General features: G+C 35.7%; 1 protein-coding gene across 5 annotated transcripts in view; it reads right to left on the bottom strand.

Annotated features, from left to right (window-relative positions):
* Znf385d (zinc finger protein 385D) overlaps positions 1-18,928 on the bottom strand; it is a 975,601-nt gene that overhangs the window by 10,556 nt on the left and 946,117 nt on the right. For 4 of the 5 annotated variants that reach the window (XM_074043825.1, XM_074043823.1, XM_074043827.1 and 1 more), the window contains one exon: positions 2,904-3,137. The exons of the other annotated variant lie outside the window; for it this stretch is intronic. In XM_074043825.1, the coding sequence (XP_073899926.1) occupies positions 2,904-3,137 (234 nt within the window). The remainder of the gene's footprint in view (positions 1-2,903; positions 3,138-18,928) is intronic. 5 annotated transcript variants of the gene reach the window in all.

Below are 18,928 nucleotides of genomic sequence, written 5' to 3'. Positions count from 1 at the left end.
GTTTCAGGTTTTCTTTCATTAGTAAATTCCTGCCAGTTGAAAGGCTGACCTCACCAAGGGCACAGCTCATGCGTTTGACCACATGGGTCAAACGCATGAGCGACATCTTTTAAAAACTGAAAATAATGGTTGTGCATGGTGGTGTACACCTGTAGTGTCAGTGTTGGGAGGCTGAAGGAGGAAGATTGCAAGTTTGAGGCCAGCTTGGGCTATCTAGTGAGTTTGAGGTCAGCCAGAGCAACACAGTGAGACTCTGCCTCAAATAAAAAGATAAAAAAATAAGTATAAATAAGCAATGACAGCACGGTGGTTATAAGAATAAGAAAGGAGAATTCAATTCTGTCATTCTTTCTGACCATGCTTCAAATAGTGGAGCAGAATGTGGCTGTGAAGTTAACAGGATTTTTGTTTTGTTTTGTGGTTCTGGGGGTTAGACCCAAAGCTTTACTCATCAAAAACCAAGCACTCTCTTACTGAGCTATATCCCCAGCCCAGTTAACACTTTTGTTTGGCCAGCTCCAGCTGCCCAAGTTGTTAACTGGCTAAGTGATGCTCTGTGCTGGAAGTTTTCCATTCCCTTTTTCTTTTTCCACTCTCCTAACCTGTATCCTTCACCTCCCTAAAAATCAATTAGTCCTCAAATCTTTGTCTCAGAATCAGCTTCTGTGAGACTCCAATCTAAAATATAGTGCAACAACCTTATGCTGAATCCTATTGCTCCTGTTCCTGGCACTATAGTGGGCCGGTCCAGAGCCTTTCATCTTCACATTCACCCCATGGATTTCCCTACGGCAGACTCTCTGGGAAAGATCCGAGGAAGCAGCAGTTGTATGGATATAGAAAGGCTTCCATTGCATGTGTCTACATCTGGAGAAAAAGTCCCAGGTATAATGTGGCTCTCAATGCTGCTGCAGTTACCAGCAGCAGAGTTGAATCTAGAGAACAAACACAGTAGACAAAGGGGCCAATGTCCACTATATGCAGTGGTTTTTTCTTCCTTGAGCAACTTGTCAGTTCAAATCTAGCAAGTTCTAAAAGGAGACTCTGGAGTGGGTGCTTTGGAAACAAAAAAGATTAGAAAACACAAGACACAAGCAGCCTAGGAAGTAGGGGAGCAGCTGTAGTCTTTGGATCAGAAGGTTCAGAGGGACACACCTATTAAGGTACTCAAGGAAAGAGTGACAACTATATTCACCCCCTTAGACTCTTAGATGAGGCTGTTATAGCAGCTGTCAGCTCTGCCTGCAAAACACCGAGAGGCTACTTTCTCTCACTTCTCTCTAAAACCAAACCTCCCTAAACCCTGAATATAAGTCATCAGAATATAAACCCTGAATATAAGTCATCAGAATGTTCTATATGAACCTGGGTAAACATATATTTATAGATTCATGGGTAACTTTAACAGACAAAACAAATAAGGACTATATAACTGGAAAAACAAAAAATGCTGATATGATATGATGTCATCAATAAATCTTTATCACATATTACTGTTAAGAATTCATGGACTCCAAAATGCTTAAACTAACCTCAAAAGAGATGGTTTACCTGTCAAAACTGATCCCCCTCAAAATAAATCTGTTTCTCTGTCAGTATGTGCAATGATAAAGAATTCTTGAGAAATAAATGGACTTCCAATGATGTTTAAACTTTCCTGAGTAGCTGCAACCAAAAAAATGCATTTGCATGTGTAAACACATGGCAAATCTGCACTGTATAGACTCTAACTTGGGGCCAGATGTTCTTCTGTGTTTCTCAGCTCCTGACTTGCTGAACTCTGCCTTACTGTAGCTAATGTGTGCAGGATGCAGACATGTGCAAAAGAATTGTTCTGATCTACAGTTTCCTCTGAGTCTTGAAGTCAATGCTTGACTATTACCAAAGCAGCACAACAATTGGTCGGTGACTCAATATACAGCTGCAGTATGAACTCAAGGCATGATTCACAAGTGATTCTTCTTCTAGTAAAGCTGCTGACAGAATTCTGACAGGGAACCCAATCTTTAAGGGAAAAGTTGACCTTGGCTATCAACGCTAGGTTTAAAAGAAAAGCAGACATTTATGTGTATGTACACACAGTCACACACACACACACACACACATACATTTAGAAAGAGGCAGAGAAAAGGGCATAGAATAGATATTTTAAGAGAAAAAAGAGAGAGAGAAAAATAGAGAAACAGCTGGATGCAACCAAAACATCAGAATATACTGGGAAAGCATTTTGTCCTGGCTTGTCAGAAATCCAGAATTTTATTTTCTGCTTTAAAATTTAGTGTTTAAGTAAAAGAGACTTGGGTTTGAATTGTGGTTATGTCACTTAATTGTCCATGTACTATTCCTTCTCTGAGCCTCAATCAAACGAATAGTATGTTTAAGTTGTGGGAAGAGTACATAAAATATTGCATGAAGAGATCACAACTCTAGGAACTCATAATAAATGCTTTCTTAAGTTGTATTGTCCACATCACATAGATTTAGCCTAAGTAGCATAATTTGCATCAAAATCAGAGAGATTTTTAAACAAACATACATGGAGGCATGCAACCACATTCTGCAATAATATTATGGGCACAATTTTAGAGAACTTCATTTAGAAGCAAATGCATGGAAATGCATAAACATCTAGAAATCATCTAATGGAAAACATATTTTAGGATTTTATTTTATTCTATCTACCTACCTATTCTGTGTGTCTCCACACACACACACCTGATGGCAGGCCCTGGAAACCCTCCCTCACCCTCATGTAAGTGACATTTTACTTGTTATTTTTATTTTTTAATGGCCAATGGATAAGTTTTCTGCCACCTCTCTGTCCCCTGCTGCAAAAGATCTAATCTGTTCAGAGGAAGATAATTGCAGAGCTGTTGAGACAAAAAAGAAATCTTGCATCTCACCACTGTTGTGCGCCTCCAGCTGTGAGGCGGAGTTGACAGCAACCTTGCATAAGGAACAGTAAAGAAGCCTTTTTGCCTTTTCTTCCTCAGTCTCTGTGGAAGGACATGAGCTATTGCCACTGGCTGTCGTGGGGCTTTTTTCCACTTTGGAGGTGATCTCAGTTGTCATAACACTGCTTTTGCGGATTTCCACACTTGTCGTCGTTGATATTGCTGGTGTCCCTGCAGTACTGTCTGCATTCAAAATAGCACAGGAAAAGGGGGAGGAAACAGTGGCATTATCTTTCCCTGTTTGGAAATGTATCACTAACATTGCATTCTGCTAATACAAATAAAAGCGGCTAATAGTCACTGCTGGTCAACTATGTATCAATCATCTCTTGAGGCAGTTTACATAGATGATCACATTTAATTTCATATATTGAAATAAATCTGGTCATTCTTCAAAATGTGACAAATAAAATTTAAAAATATTCTATGGGGTGAACAAGCATACCACAAATTTCAGTTAACGTATTGTCCAAGTAAAGTAATATTTATGATGTATTGTGTTCCCTGTTAATTTATTTCTACACTGATGGCATTATAAAAATGAAGATAGAGGATAAATGCCTTTAAAATATTTTCCTTTTGGCTTACTACTTATCTTTCTATTTTCCTTTCATATTTTTATTTTAGAAAACAATACAGATATTTTGGCATATGCTTAGAAAAAAATAGAACTCTGATATTATAATTGCTGTGTTAGCTAAGAATTACAACTCAACACCCAGTTGAATTACATCAATGTTTGAGAGGAATTCTAGTCTGGTGTATTTATTAAATGAATGCTCTTTATCAGGCTACATGCAGGAAATTTGTGGCAGAAACATTTGAACATTGAGTTACTCTCAAGGAATTCAGACTAGTCATACCATGTTCACGTCATCATTTCAGGAGTTTGATGACCATGAAAGTGTTGATGCACTGTAATCCAACAACCTTTTTGGCTCTGAAGTTTGATACTAAATCTGGAGAGACCAATCTTCAAAGTAAAATTACCTCGTCCTAAGTTCACTTGGGTACACACAATTTCCCTCCCAAATGTGCCAACATCTGGTGTTAGCAATATTTGTCATACCCAATAATAATTTACAAATGAGCTCTATAGTCATATCATGTCTATACTTAAACTTGTTTCTTCTGCATCTCAGCTGGTTTTTAACCTCTTATCCTAAACACTCCCAAGCTGCCTCTCTAGCAACAGCTCATCTTGGAACTGGCATTCTATATGTCATTCCATACGCTGCTATGGTCACACAGCACACTGAAAAGTTGATTATAAATGGATCTGGCAGTGAGTATATGAGGGACAATGGTCTGCCTGCAAGGTGTGTTTACTTCTTATTATACATGTATGTGTGTATGTATGCATACATGTTTACTTCTTATTAGTTCATGCTACCATGGGTTGATTGCAGTTTAGTCCCCTAAACTGCTTTGTAACTGGAACATTTCCTTTGATCCAGGTGTAGAGGTGGAGACATGGCTTGAGATTGTTTATCTGACTTTCCTTAATATGGAATCAGAAACATTAGGCAGTAAGAAGAAAAAAACTTCTCTTGTTAAGGGCTGTTCTTAAAAGGAGTCCTGGATCTTGTTTCCTTTGCCTGACACTTCAAACACTTTTGATCACTTATTTAGTACCTACTATCATTAAGTAAGTCTCCTTCAGTGGACACCGAATGGAAAATACTTGCCTACCAAGTTTTTTTTTTTAATTTTGCACTGCAAATCAGTGACTTGCTGGATAAAGAAAAACAAAATTCCTCCTTCCACTCATTTTTGACATTTGAATACATTCATTCACTTGAGCACTAAGTTGTCCACTTTCTGATTAGCTTTTATTTGCCTGCTAAGTTTTCATTACTAAATTGTCGGTAAACAGCCTTAAAATATCTCTGAGAATCTAAAGGTGGCATAAAACCAACAACTTTAAGATGGTCTTGTTAGATTCCTTGCCCCAAGTCAAAAGCAATGATTAAAGCCTGTGATAAATAGCTAGTAGCCAATTCCCTAAGTGTTTTATATACTTGAAAATAATGTTATACACTTATAAAATAATTTAACCTTCACACAAAACTATGAAAATCAGGAAATTCCAAAAGCTAATGTCACACAAATAGGATATACTTAGCCAGGCAAAATATTTCATCAAATGTGGAAATCAGGGCTTTTGTAAAAAAAGAATGCTATAAATGATAACCTTGGCCATGACTTTGATTGTTCATAGTAAGATCATAAGCAGCAATGGGTTATAATCACTCAATTGTTCTTATAATCAGCTATATGGGGAATGATAATGATAAATACAAATATTGCATTCAAACTCAGTGGGCTGCACAGTGAAGCCAGTGTGATACTTTGGATATTTACTTCATTGAAATCTACCATGATAAAGATTTCCCTAGTAATAACTCTGTCTAATAGTGTTTCTTCTGGATTGACACATTTATTTGATGCCTTGATCTGAAAATGGTAATGTAGACCACAGTAATCCTAAAATATCTTTCCTGCTTACATTGAAATTTGTTAACAAAGGTATAAAACAAAAGCATGGATCTTCCAATCCCCGACAGCTACATTAATATCTCTGCTCACCTCAGAAGATGATGTACATTTATACCAAAAACACCAGAAGATTAGAGACACCAGATTCATTATGCCCAAGGTTTAGAGAAGTGTTAACATCTCTTTAGGCAAGTTACTTGCTTGAAACAGGCTTAGGGAATTAATATCATAATGCTTAGCTTCCTGTACTTGTATTTTGTGGCATACTTTTAACCATATAATTGAGCACAGATATATTATTTTACAAGCTTGAACTTAATTTTAAAGAAATACAAAGCTATATTTTTCCTTGTAAATTTAACATGTAGATCTTGATTTCATAAAGATAGGATTAGTATTAATTTATAACAAGATGTGGATTTTTCTCTTATCTTTGTTTTATCTGTGATAAAAGGGCCTTTTTTGGTGATACTGTGCTTTGAACTCACGGCTTTGTGCTTGTGCTAGGCAGGTGCTCTACTGCTTGAGCCATGCCCCCACTCTAAAAAGGCCTTATTAAATAAAAAAACAGGAATTCAGATTTTAAGATTATGTCTTATCTGAAGAAAATCAATTGTTCTATACATTGCACACAAAATTACATAGATTTGCAAAATTGCAAAGAGATTTTCTTTACCATGACACACCAAATCACCGATAATACAATTATTATGGATAATTTTTATCTGGTCATTAAGGTAAATTCTTAAATGGATGATCATGTCAACAACAGATAATGCGATTAGGATGACCTGTATGGTTCTCCTCCCTTAACTTCATAATCCCTGTGTAGTCATGAGAAAACATAAAACAAACCTAAATTTAAGGGCATCCTACCAAATTCCTGATCAGTGCTCTTCAAAACTAGTAGAGTCACCAAAACAAGGAATGTTTGAGATGAATGCAGGGGAACATGAGGAAACATGACAATTCAATGTAATGTTGGGGGTGGGTGCTGGTGGTACAAGCCTGTAATCCTAGCTACTCAGGAGGCAGAGATCAGGAGGATCAAAGCTTAAAGCCAGCCTAGGCTAATAGTTTTAGAGACTCTATCTTGTTTTTCAATACAGGCCTGACGGAGTGGCTCAAGCAATAAGAGCTCCTGACTAGCAAGTGTGAGGCCCTGAGTTCAAACACCAGTGCCATCTAAATAAATAAATAAATAAATAAATAAATAAATAAATAAATAAATGCAATGTGGTGTCCTGGATGGGATTTTGGAAGTAAAAGAAGGATGTTTGGCAAAACCTAAGAAATCTGAACAATGTAAGGGGCTTAGTTAATGATTTATCAGTATTGGGTCATTAGTCTTGACAAATACATCATAGCAATGTGAAATGTTAACAATAGGGAAATTAGGTACAGGGTAGATAGGCAATGGTTACATTATTTCACCTTTTCCATAAATCTGAAAACATTCTACAATTAAATATTATTAAGTTTAAGAAAAATAGAACTAGTCACTTTGTTGAATCACAGAAGGGATCTTAGTAGTTTGAAAGCACAGCTTTCTTGATTTTTAGATAGGAAAGTTTCAGTACTTTTTCAAGGTCATAGTTTTCTCTGAGGTGAAAACTAGGAGGCAGCATTGCATAGCTCATTTCCAAATCTAGAGCTTGTTATCCTACACTGCAATGACTCATGCACTCAAATGTCATTCCATCAACCTTTATTAAGGGCTATTTTGTGCTAAGTTGTATGCTAAGCCACTAGGGATAAGAAGGCCAACAAACATAGATCACGTAATTAGTGGCACAATAGTTTATGAGACATCCCATAATGACTTCAAATAATACTAACTATAAACCTAATTCTTAATCTGTTTTGTTTATCATTGTACCTTTGCACCACATTCACCAGCACCCAACAGAATTTATTAAAATTCTGAACAATAATAGCTAAGTATTGTGAAGCACTTTGAAAGCATTTACAGGTATTAGCTAATGCAGTCCTCATAAAATCCAAAAGGTGCATCTCTCATTTTTATCCTTATCTTAGAGAAGAAGTTGAAGGATGGAGAAATTTAGGAGCTTGCCCTAATGCCAGAGCTGTCAGCAGGTGACACAATGATTTCAACTCATATGGTCTGGCTCAGTTGTACATAGTCTTCATTTGTTTATTGCTGAAATCAAAATATTTTGTAAAAAATTCAAATTACTTAGATATATTGCTCACACAGAAAGATAACATGATAAGCATTTGACTTTAAAAGAAACTGAACTTGGCCTGAGCTAAAGTCAATAATGATTGTCTAATCATCCATTTATGCTAAAGTACTACACTTTGCTCAAATCTAGAAAGAGAACTAAAGGAAAATCTGCAGCTCTCAGATCACCTCTCGTGCAGAGTGGTAAGAATAAATCATAGCTTTCTTTAGTGTACTTCCCCCCAACATACAAAAAAATGAGAAAGTAGGATAATGATTCACTTTTCTCAGTGTTTCCCAAAGGCTGATTCAGATTTCTTTTGTACTATACAACCAATGACTCCAGAACAATGTATGTGATGGGGAGTTGAAAATAAGGGTGATATTCCGTGGGAAAAGAAAAGCTTGCGATGGTTTGGGCTCGTATTTCTGGGCCGTTTTTCTTCCAGTGCCCTGTAGCAAATATTCACTATTGCAACTGTCACTGTTCGAATTTGGCATTAAAATAGATTGCTAATACTTTGTGGAATGGGGCTTTAGTTGAGAATGACAGGAAACATGTCAGCTTTCAGAGTGGCCCTTTTGTGATCCTCATCTTGTATAGAAACATTGTAAATACTTTTAAAAAAAATCCATAAAGAGTAAGGAAGAATTCCAAAAAATATCAACAACTTGATTCTGGATAATAAAATAGAGTAGCCATGTTATATGGTCTGGGTAAGAAATTTATTCCTCTACTTACATACTTCATAACCCAAGTGGAAGAACCATAAACTGAGTTATTTGTTTCCTTCCAGGTAACAGGGATTAATGTCGTGAACCAAAGATGTTCATTATGTTTTCCTATAGATTGAAGACTCAGAATTATATCTACTTTATTTTCTTCTTCCCTGTGTGAATTTCAGGCTTGCTAGCTAGTGAGTACAACAGCTGCTTCCTCTTAAATATGCTAATATTCTAAAGTATAAAAAGGTGCTTCGTGACCAAAAAAGGTCACAAGTCTTTAGAAATTATTACTGGTGTTTCCTTTCCTATTGATTTTACTTATGTTAACCAACATTTACTGAGCACAGAACCCCACACGTAGGCCCAGACAGGAATGGACCCACAATGGGCTTTACTCATACTTTGGAGGGCTCCATATGTAACAAGCTACTGAAACAAAGTCCGTTTATCTTGGTACTTTTTGGACCTTTGAAAAGGGCTTTACAATTTGGTAATCTATTGGGGAAATAGTTGGAATCACAATTCGGGGAAATGAGAGCTGACCTGGATGCCCCCAAGGCCAAAACACAGAGACTAAGAGATCATGTGTGTGTGCAGGTACTTGTGAGTGTATGTGTGCATCTCTGCTTGTGCATGAGTATCTGTGTGTGTGTGTGTGTGTGTGTGTGCGCATGCACTTAGAGGTTGGAGATAATCACAGTTTATATCTGGAAACCAGAGAAAGACTGGTTCTTGTACAAACTTAGCAAGACCAGTCCAAATCATCAAAATGTCTGCCTGGATGATAAAGTCACCCAAACCAATTCTGCTATAGTAATATAGTTATAGGATGTGTTTCAAAGTGCCTGAAAATACCCAGTCCCAAAACAAGGCTGTAGAGAGATCAAGCAGGCCCTGTCACCTGTGGAACTTGGGTGAATTCAGTCACCACCCAGAACTCCTGGCTTTGAGTGTAGCGTCTGCCTTGCTTCAGGGCTCAAGGCTCAAGGTGAGGAGATTTCTTATTCTCCAATGACATAAATACAATCCCTGGGGAACAGGTCATGGCAATGCTGGATGAAACTTGGTAAATATTTAGATATAATGAATATAGTTTCCATTTGTATTCTTGCTCTGTCTTTGGAAAATTTTAGACTGTGTCTGACTGAACACCTCTCTATGTCTGACCTTGTACTAACCAGTAGAGGTAAAGGAATAAATGCAGCAAAAGAACAAAAGAACAATAGAGCTCTAATAAGATAAGAGTGGAGGAAACAAATTACTTTTCTCTCTCTAAGAAGGATGAACAGGAGGAAGTTTTACTAGAAAATATTACAAAAGTGATTTTACCACATCTCTAATATTTTGTGACTTGGAAGTGCCAGGCAAGAAGTGATCTTATGTACTTTTAATTATGTGACAAGTTCTGCCCCATCGTGATTTGTATAAAACCCTTAATGTCCTAAGAAACAGGTGAAAAATAATTCTTTCTGCCTTTATATCATTTGAACCAGATTTTTAAATGTTATGTGTATTAGAAATTATAGAAAGGGAAGAGATTTTAAAAACTTAAAACAAAAAAAATCAAACATCTGTGATGCTTTCAAAAGTGTGCAAATTTATGTTCTGTTTGAGGCAGTTACATAAAGAGTAGATTCATTCACAGAGATAATAATTATCAGTTGAACTCACTTTGTACTGTGGATATCACATGTAGATTAGAATAAAATTATTCTGATACAAAAACATTTAATATAGAGCCTACTGTGGGGAAAAAAAAGGTTTAACTACTAGATTTCCCTCTTGAGGCCAGACACCAATTAGTTTCATGGGAATTGACCATTTTTCTTAGGATGATCATGTTATTTATTAGATAATGTTATAAATTATCCTATGAGTAAAGTAACTTTCACTTAAAGAATAATTTATCCAATATTTAAGTGATTCCTATTGCTCAAATTTTAAGAGAAGAAAACTAGGGAATGAGGTTTCTCAGCTAGAATAATGCTTATAGAAACCCTAAGAATGAGAAAGTGGTCACAATCAGGGTGGGGAAACTGGGAGTGGAGCTAGTGAGAAGCAGAGGGGTAAGAAGAGTCAGGTAAAGGACACAGGGGTAAGCAGGAAATGTCCAGTCTCCCTCTGGGGAGTTAAGCAGGATCTAATAGTTGGCCAACCAAAGCTGAGAATTATTTTACATCTTCACACCTGACATCACTAAAATATCCTTGACCCAGTGATCACCAGTTTGGACTGGGATGTCACTTAATAAAGACAGAAACACACTCTGTAGACTATGATTCCACTTCCTTCAAAAAAAAGAAAGTCAAAAGGGAGAAAAGCAGAAGATACGAATTGGTAAATGAGTGCAGCATGATAACAGACAGTGATAGTGTTAGGGACACATCCAGTTTTACAAGATACATTGACTATGACTTGGGTAAAAGTCCAAAATATAATTTCTATATAAAATTTCAAACTTTAAATGTAAGTATCTGTGTATGTGTATATGTTTAAAATCCTGAAGGGGCTGCACTCATTTGTGTGTCCACATGGACAGCTGGTGTTGAGAGGTAACCTGGAACCCTGTGTCTTGAGTTCTTCAACACTGCTCATTCCAACCATGGATGAGGAACTGGTCATGCAGGCTAACTCAGGCTGCCCTCAGAATACAATGTCTCTATTTTAAGGAGATGTAAGCTCAGTAGAGTTAGTATTATTGTTTTCTTTGCTAAGTAATTTTTCCCTCTCTCCTTTCTTTAGGATCCACAAAGAAGGTATATAGTCTAGGGCAAAAGCCTTAGTATGTATTTTCACACTGTCTCAATGATATTCTTTTTTGGCAACAGACACCTCAGCAGTCTATATTCATGTTTTATCATGCCAGTCTTAGTTTCTTAAAGTCAATGGGGACTGCATTCTTTACTCTTAAGGAATATCAATACATTCCATATCACAACTGGGACAGCATTTGCTAGATACTAGTGATTGATAAATACAGATAATCTCATCATCAAATTTGATCTGTTAGGCTTTTGCATTCTTTTAGATGTTGAGGTCATATCTCCATAAGGTTTTAGACTGAAAATTGACCCAAATGAAATTGATAAATAGAACATCTTTAACATCCTGAACTAATTTTTCATCATAATTCATTTTCTCCTAACTTTTTTTTAGCAGTACTAGGATTTGAACTAGCAAAGCAGGAGCTCTACCACTTGAACCACAATGCCAGCCCATTTTGCTGTAGTTATTTGTCAGAAAGGGTGTCATGTTTATGATTAGGATGGCCTAGACTGCAATCCTCATATTTATACCTCCCATTGTAGTTAAGATGACAATTGCACTGCACTACACCTAGTTTGTTTGTTGAGATGGGCTCTCATGAACTAAGGCCTTGAAGCATGATCCTCACAATCTCTGCCTCTTTATTAGTCAGGATTAGCCCAACTCTCCTTAAAATTTTTAAATACTCTTTCACTCTTTTTTTCTTTTCTCCTATGGCTTTCACAATATCCAACTCTGATAGGGACAAGGTGTTGGAAACTTTCTTGAGTTAACCATAATCCTGTTATTGGAAACTAGTACTCCTGAAACTTTCAGAAGTATTATAATAATCTGAAAGGACTGACAGGACACAGATTGCAGAGCTACACCACCAGAGTCTGATTCAGTAGGTTTAGAGTGGAGCCTGGATACTGGCATTTCTAATGAGTTTCTGGTTTAGATTAACTGGTTTTAGCTGCAAAGTTTAATATCATTTAACCAGAAAATAATGAGCAAAATAACAAGGAAATGAGAATTAAGTGACCAGTATTCTTGTTTGTCTATGATAGAAGGAGTTCTGGGACATGGGACTTTTGGTGCAAAAACAGGATTGTTCCAGCTAAGACAAGTTGGTCACTAAGGGTATTTGAGGAAAAAAGGAAACAGTTTCTCTTTAACACACACACACACACACACACACACACACACACACACACACTCACACTCACCTTAAAAACTATCTCACCATGAACATCTCTATTGTAAGATGCAGTTCTTGAAGGTACATGTGGTAACTGAGGAAGGACAGAGACACTTTCATATCTTTGATACAGAGGAAAATAACTATGGGAGTTCAACTGTCCTCCCATTTACAGTTAAACCAGGGTTTCTTTTGTAAAATTGAGTTTTCTCTCAATTTTCAATCTGTGTTTTTCTAAGGGAATTCACTTTCTATTGTGCTCACAGAGGATTAATTAGAATAAAAACCAGTTCCTCCTCTTCAAAGGTAAATTAATCTGAAGTTAATGAAAGCATGATTGTTTAGCCTTGGTCTAGCACAGTACATGTGGCCACTGTACATACAGTTGATAAGCACCGAGATGAATGGGTGCACTTTGTCAGAATTTGTGGTATTTTTGATAAATATTACAGAGGGAAAAGAAGAAAGAGTACAAAAAGAAAATAGATGTATTCCAAAGCTATTTTGAATGACTCAGATGCTACTAGATTAAAAAGCTGATTTTTTAGGCTTCTCAAAAAGACTTTTGTCTCCCTCAGTAACACAGTAAAAAAAAAAAAAAAATCTCACAATTTATGAAGGTAGTTCCCACGTTCCAAAAGCTTTCAGGAGGAAAAAAAGAAAGTACTTTCTGTTGTAGTAACATTTCCCATTTCATTAATGAGAAGACTTGTGTGTTGAGAATCTTGATTTGAATCTGGCAAAAAGTTAAGGTGTGGTTTATCAGCTCATGCCTTTGGGCGTTACCTGTTTCATCTATACAGCAACAGTCTTTTTCTTTCTGGCCAGGATAGAAATTCTCGCCTTATTAGGTTAAAAATAAGGGTGTGGATTATGTTCTTATCTTTCCTAATATCTAACTGTTAAGAATTATGACATGATAAATCATGAAGCTTGAAAGTTTTTACTAACTGGAATTGAACCCAAATAAGTGAGATTTTCCTTCTGACTACGGCATTAGAATGTGAGGAGAATTTGGAACATGAAGGTAGTCATGCCAAATCAGTTAGGATACAAATCCTTGGTCTAAGATTCTGTTAGGCAGCCCATATAATAAAAATGAAATAATAATTATCAGCTCTTCACTTTTTTTTACTATAGAGCTGTCTTGAAGATAAGAAAACAAGCTCTCATAATGGAGGGCACAATGATAAAATATTTAGTAGGGATATAATTTAGAACAGTATCCCATCTGGTCTCAGGCATTGTATTGTATGTGCAAGAGTTATTTAGCATTTTTCATTACAGTATTAGTGTTTCATAGATTAACTGTGCAGAAAACATTTTAATCACCAGAAAGATGCCATGATGTAACTGAGAAGCACTTGCCACAACCCATGACTCAGACATCTAGATCACAAGACTGTTTTCAATTTCAGGCAACTAGGAGAGGAGTTTTCAGGGAGTAAACTCCATTGAATAAATGACAGGAAATGGTTTGCAAAGACAACAGAAATGTAGCAAAAGTAAGAAGCATTACAAAAATCAAGAAAACATTTTTTTTACTGAAAAATTTTCAATAACTGCTAAGTATTCCTTTTCAACTGTAAGGTAGACTGTCTCAAATTTAAATTACCAGGTGCTTCATTCAGAATAGCAAATCATTATTTTTCCCTCTGCAGGGAGGAGAAGCAGAAGGAGGTCATCATTTAATACAACTACTTGATAAAACTTCTTTCTTTAAAATACTTGCTCCCATAATGTGTTAATATAGTTTAGCTAAGATGATTTTTTAAAATTTTTATTTTATTCATATGTGCATACAATGTTTGGGTCATTTCTCCCCCATTTCCCCACCCCTCCCTTACCCCCCCACCCCCCCTCTTCCCCCCCTACCCCCTTGCTACCCGGAAGAAACTATTTTGCCCTTATCTCTAATTTTGTTGAAGAGAGAGTATAAGCAATAATAGGAAGGACCAAGGGTTTTTGCCAGTTGCGATAAGGATAGCTATACAGGGAGTTTACTGGCATTGACTTCCTGTGCTAAGATGATTTTTAAGATTTGGAGAGACACATAAAAATAAGAGAAAATGTGAAAATTAAAATAGAACAGGAGAAATAAAAATTCTACTCAATATTTAGTGAAAAATTGGGCTGCTCAAAGATTGATAGAGCTGCTTGAAAAATAACAGAATTCTGGAAAAAAAGCCCTTCTTCCTCAGAAAAGCCAACAAACCCATTTCTAAAATGGTAGGATTATTTTCAGAAACCTTATCAACGAAATTTAAGTATAATACTGTATTTCCTATTATTTCCATAAGCTAGCACATAGTTCCAAAAATTCCAAGCTATAGTAGACTGCCTTTCATGCAAAAATTCACCACACTATGCATTCTTCTTTTCACTTTTCAGAATACATTAATTGCAACTATCACCATTTCATCATGACAGTAAATGAAAATTGTTTAAAAAAATTAATCTTTCTGTTTTTTCCTAAATTATGCAGGAAATTATTTTGATTTTCCCTTGGCTTCATTTAAGAGACTGCTTATTTTAGCAGTAATACCTTCAAATTCAATTTTGAGTATATATTTAGAACAAAAAGACTTTTTGTTCTAAATGTATTTTTAAATACAGCTGTGTTAAAAAAGGATACAATGTCTGAGAATTAATTTAAAATGAAATGTGTACTGTTTCTGAAGCTGTCAGTAACAACCATTCTGATCTTCTAGAATGCTAAGTATTTTTATGTCCACAGAAGGATAGAAATCTGGCTTCATATGACCTGACCTCTCAAAAGATACTGGCATTTCTTGTCTCTTTCACCTATTGTGATCTTGTTTCCGGAATCAAATCAGAACATTATTACATCCCATCTGGTATGAATAATGTTCTGGATTTCACCATTAATTTAGATACAACAACATTTAAAAGATAATCTTTAAGGTTTAGAATATAGTCATTATTTCATTTAGGATATATATATATATGTGTATATATATGCTTGTTTGATTGCTTAATTTTTTGAGTCATGTTCTCAGTATATAGCCCAGTCTGGCATTGCTCTCATGATTGTTCTGCCTCAGCCTCTGAAGTGCTGGGATTACAGGTGCGTACCATCACTTCTGGCAACATTTCTTTTTAATTATCAATATTTTTGTTACTTTTAATAAAAATGCAAGTATGAAAATTAAAATCAAAAGGCATCCCCCTTGAGTGTGTAAATTACCTTGCTTTAATAGATCATTTTTTAAAAAACATATTCATTTTCTTATATGGAAGATTTCCTTCTTATGTATCCTTATTTCTGTAGACTGCTTTAAAGCCAACATAGGTTATTTTGGAGACATTTCTTTAGCAATGGAAAAGCCCCACCATGGCCATGTGACCAGCTATGCTCATGTGCTTACTGGCAGTCTCTTCCTGCCTGGGGAGAAAGCCAAGCCAAGAATGCTAGCAGTCCAGGACTGGATTGTGGAGTCAAAAGTCTGCGTGTTCAGGGAGTGTGTGAGGCAGAGACCACAGCCAAGCTTGGCACTTGGAAGGCTGTTGCCAAGCAGTCAAGATCACAGCCAGGCTACAATAGCCAATTCACAGGGCTGAGGAGAAGAGTCAGAGCCAGAAGGCAAGCTGGGTGAGAAGAAACAGGTCCTCGGGTATTTGAGGACATGGCTTAAAGACCATGGCAGGCAGACAATGTAGCCACCTTGTCAGGTTATTTTTAGTATAAAAGCCTAAGCTCTTTTACTAAGGAGGATATTCATAGTCACTTATCCCCTCACCCCATAGAGAAGAGGCAAAGGAATGGAGGGTAGCTATGCGTCTAGAGATTCTGTGCTTTTTTGCCCCCTGGACCACACGATAGGAAACTGTGATGACAGGCAACCAGGGATCAAGTAATTTTCTTTCCTTCTCTTTTTTTCTTTTCTTCTCAATTTGCTGCTTCCTTCTAGAGGAAGCAAAATAAAAGCTTTCTCAATTTGCTGGGGGAAATAAAGAAAGGCAACCAGGGACTGGGCAGCTCAGCTAATGGAATTGAACTGTATGGTCTGGTTCAGGAAAGTCATCTTTCCTCAGAAGGTCATTCAGAGAACGTCACAGCTTAGGACTAAGTTTTGTAAAAATGTAATGCTTTCTACCAAAATTGAATCCCAGAATAAATTTACCTAGATAATTCTAAGTGCACAAGTCATTCTAAGAAATTCTTACTTAAAGGATGCGCGTATATTGAAAAAGTAATGCATTTTGAATGCGCAAAACTCTCTTCACACATCAGATAACAGCTATGCATCCTTAGCACTGCAATGCCATCATTTCAGTAGTCATTTGCTTTTACTCAACACTTCAGAAAAAATCTACTATGACCTAACCCTTAGAAGATAATTCCAAGACAGGTGCAGGCCTGTAATCTCAGCACTTGAGAGGCTGAGGCAGGAGGATGGCGAGTTCAAGGCCAGCCAAGATACCAAGTTCCAGGCCAGCCTGGGTACAGAATGAAACCCTGTCTCAAACAAAAATATAAACAAGAAGACAATTCCAAACCATCAACAGTCTCTTTTCTGCCTGACTCAACAATCTGGGTTTTAAATATTCCTCAGACTGGTAGTTCAATTAATTTAACTTGAATGGGTTTAAATGAGATAGAAATTATTTGTACTTGCTTGTTAATTATTATTATTTTTTTGCAGGGCAAGGGGCAGTTTAAGGCAGAACTAGAAAACAAAAAAGTCAGAGAGGTATATCTTATTTTCTCTCCTAAATCACATTTTATAAGGCAAAAACTTTAGTGAGCTTCTCCTTTTAAAGAATATTTAATACATTTAAACCATTTGAATGCATCTCAGTCATTTCAGATGAATTGAGATGATGAACTAATCCACAGAATTTGGATAAAATTTATCGCTTTTGATTTATGAAGTTTCCATCATCACAAATGCTCTGTTTCTATTGAAAGATATGTACTGTTAAGATTTCTGGAATGCTTGGAAAAGGTGCTACCAGATATGTTTTATGAATTCTGATGTTAATATCAGTGAAACATGCAAATGAATGGTAAATGCCAAACAAGTCTACAACTAATTTTGCATGATGTCAGTTATATAATATAGTCAAAGTGATCATTAATCATCGCTCAAAATGAGATGAAGACTGCTTCTTCAACTATGTTTATGTCTTGTTATTTTTTGCTATTTTAAGATTTGCATGAGACAGAGTGGTTTTCCTTAGTTAGTTCAACAACCTACTTGTCTTTTTTATAAATACTTATTCTAAATGGCATTACTGCTATGTGAGTCAGCTATTAGGTATAACAATATATTCTCTCAAAGTTAATCCTCAATAATTACAAAATTAAACAAGTTTGTAAGTAACAAAATTTTAAAGGCTTCAGATATTAATTATGATTTACAGTTGTTAGTCTTTTTATTGTTCAAATAATCTCCTATATAGTTCTGTGTTTTTATCCTTAGTACAAAACTACAAGCTAAACATAAGAGTTAAGAGCTAACTATAATAACACTGTATTGCACCATTAGGGCTTTGTAGCAATTCTATAGCAATATTTGTTATTTCTACAAAAAATTGTTAAGGCAATGTGTTTAGTAAAAGATATTGTATATTTAATTTTAAATTGATTTTGAGTGCTTAGAATAGAGATATATGTATTAAACACTCTTATGTAATGATATTATTATATTATTTAATTTTAATATACTGTTAGCTTTCTTATGCTCACTGATCATACCATGGTTTCTAGCCTTCTTTTTACAAACTGAAAGAATTTAAAACATTAAAAGCAAAGATACGCTTTTAAAATAGTTTAGATTTCAGAACTTTTCTACATATATGTCTATTTTTTTTGATAGATCACTTTCGATCTATCAAAAAAGCTAATAAGTTCAATAAGATCACAGAATACAAGATCTATATACAAAAATCAGTTGTATTTCTATACACTAGCAACAAACATTCTAAAAATGAAATAAAAAATTAAATCCATATTTACAATAGCATGAAAAAGAGTAAAATACTCTACAATAAATTTAACCAATAATGTGCAAGACTTGTACAAATCTACAAATAATGTTGAAAGAAATGAAAGAATATCTAAATAAGTGGAACAACATCCATAATCATGGATTGGAAAACTTAATACTAAGATGGCGAGCTACCCAAATTCCTCTCTGTGAAATTTCTAAGTGCAATTATTTTTTAGAAATGGACAAACTGACCTTAAATTCATATAGAAATGAAGAAATTCCTAATAGCTCAATTGACATTGAAAGTGAAGAATAAAGTTGGAGGACTCACACTTCTTGATTTCAAAACTTATTAAAAAGTAATCTAAACAGTATGCCTTTAGATAGACATGAAGATAAACTAATCAAACTGAGTACAGAAACAAATCCATAGATTGATGGGCAATTAATTTTTGACACAGGTGACAAAATCATTCAGGAAAAACACACACTCATATTTTTTTAGTGAATCTACCCTGTGAAGAAGAGTGCTAGGACAAATGGATATTCACATGGAAGACAATGAAGTGGATTTTCACCTCATACCATATGCCACACAAAATGGATCAATGTCCTAAACATCAGAGCTAAAACTATGGTACTCTTAGAAAGAAATATAGAG

This window comes from Castor canadensis, chromosome 10 (genome assembly GCF_047511655.1).
Source record: "Castor canadensis chromosome 10, mCasCan1.hap1v2, whole genome shotgun sequence".
Taxonomy (NCBI): Eukaryota; Metazoa; Chordata; class Mammalia; order Rodentia; family Castoridae; genus Castor; species Castor canadensis.
Note: the sequence above shows the minus strand (reverse complement) of the source record. Positions and strands in the feature narration are given on the sequence as shown.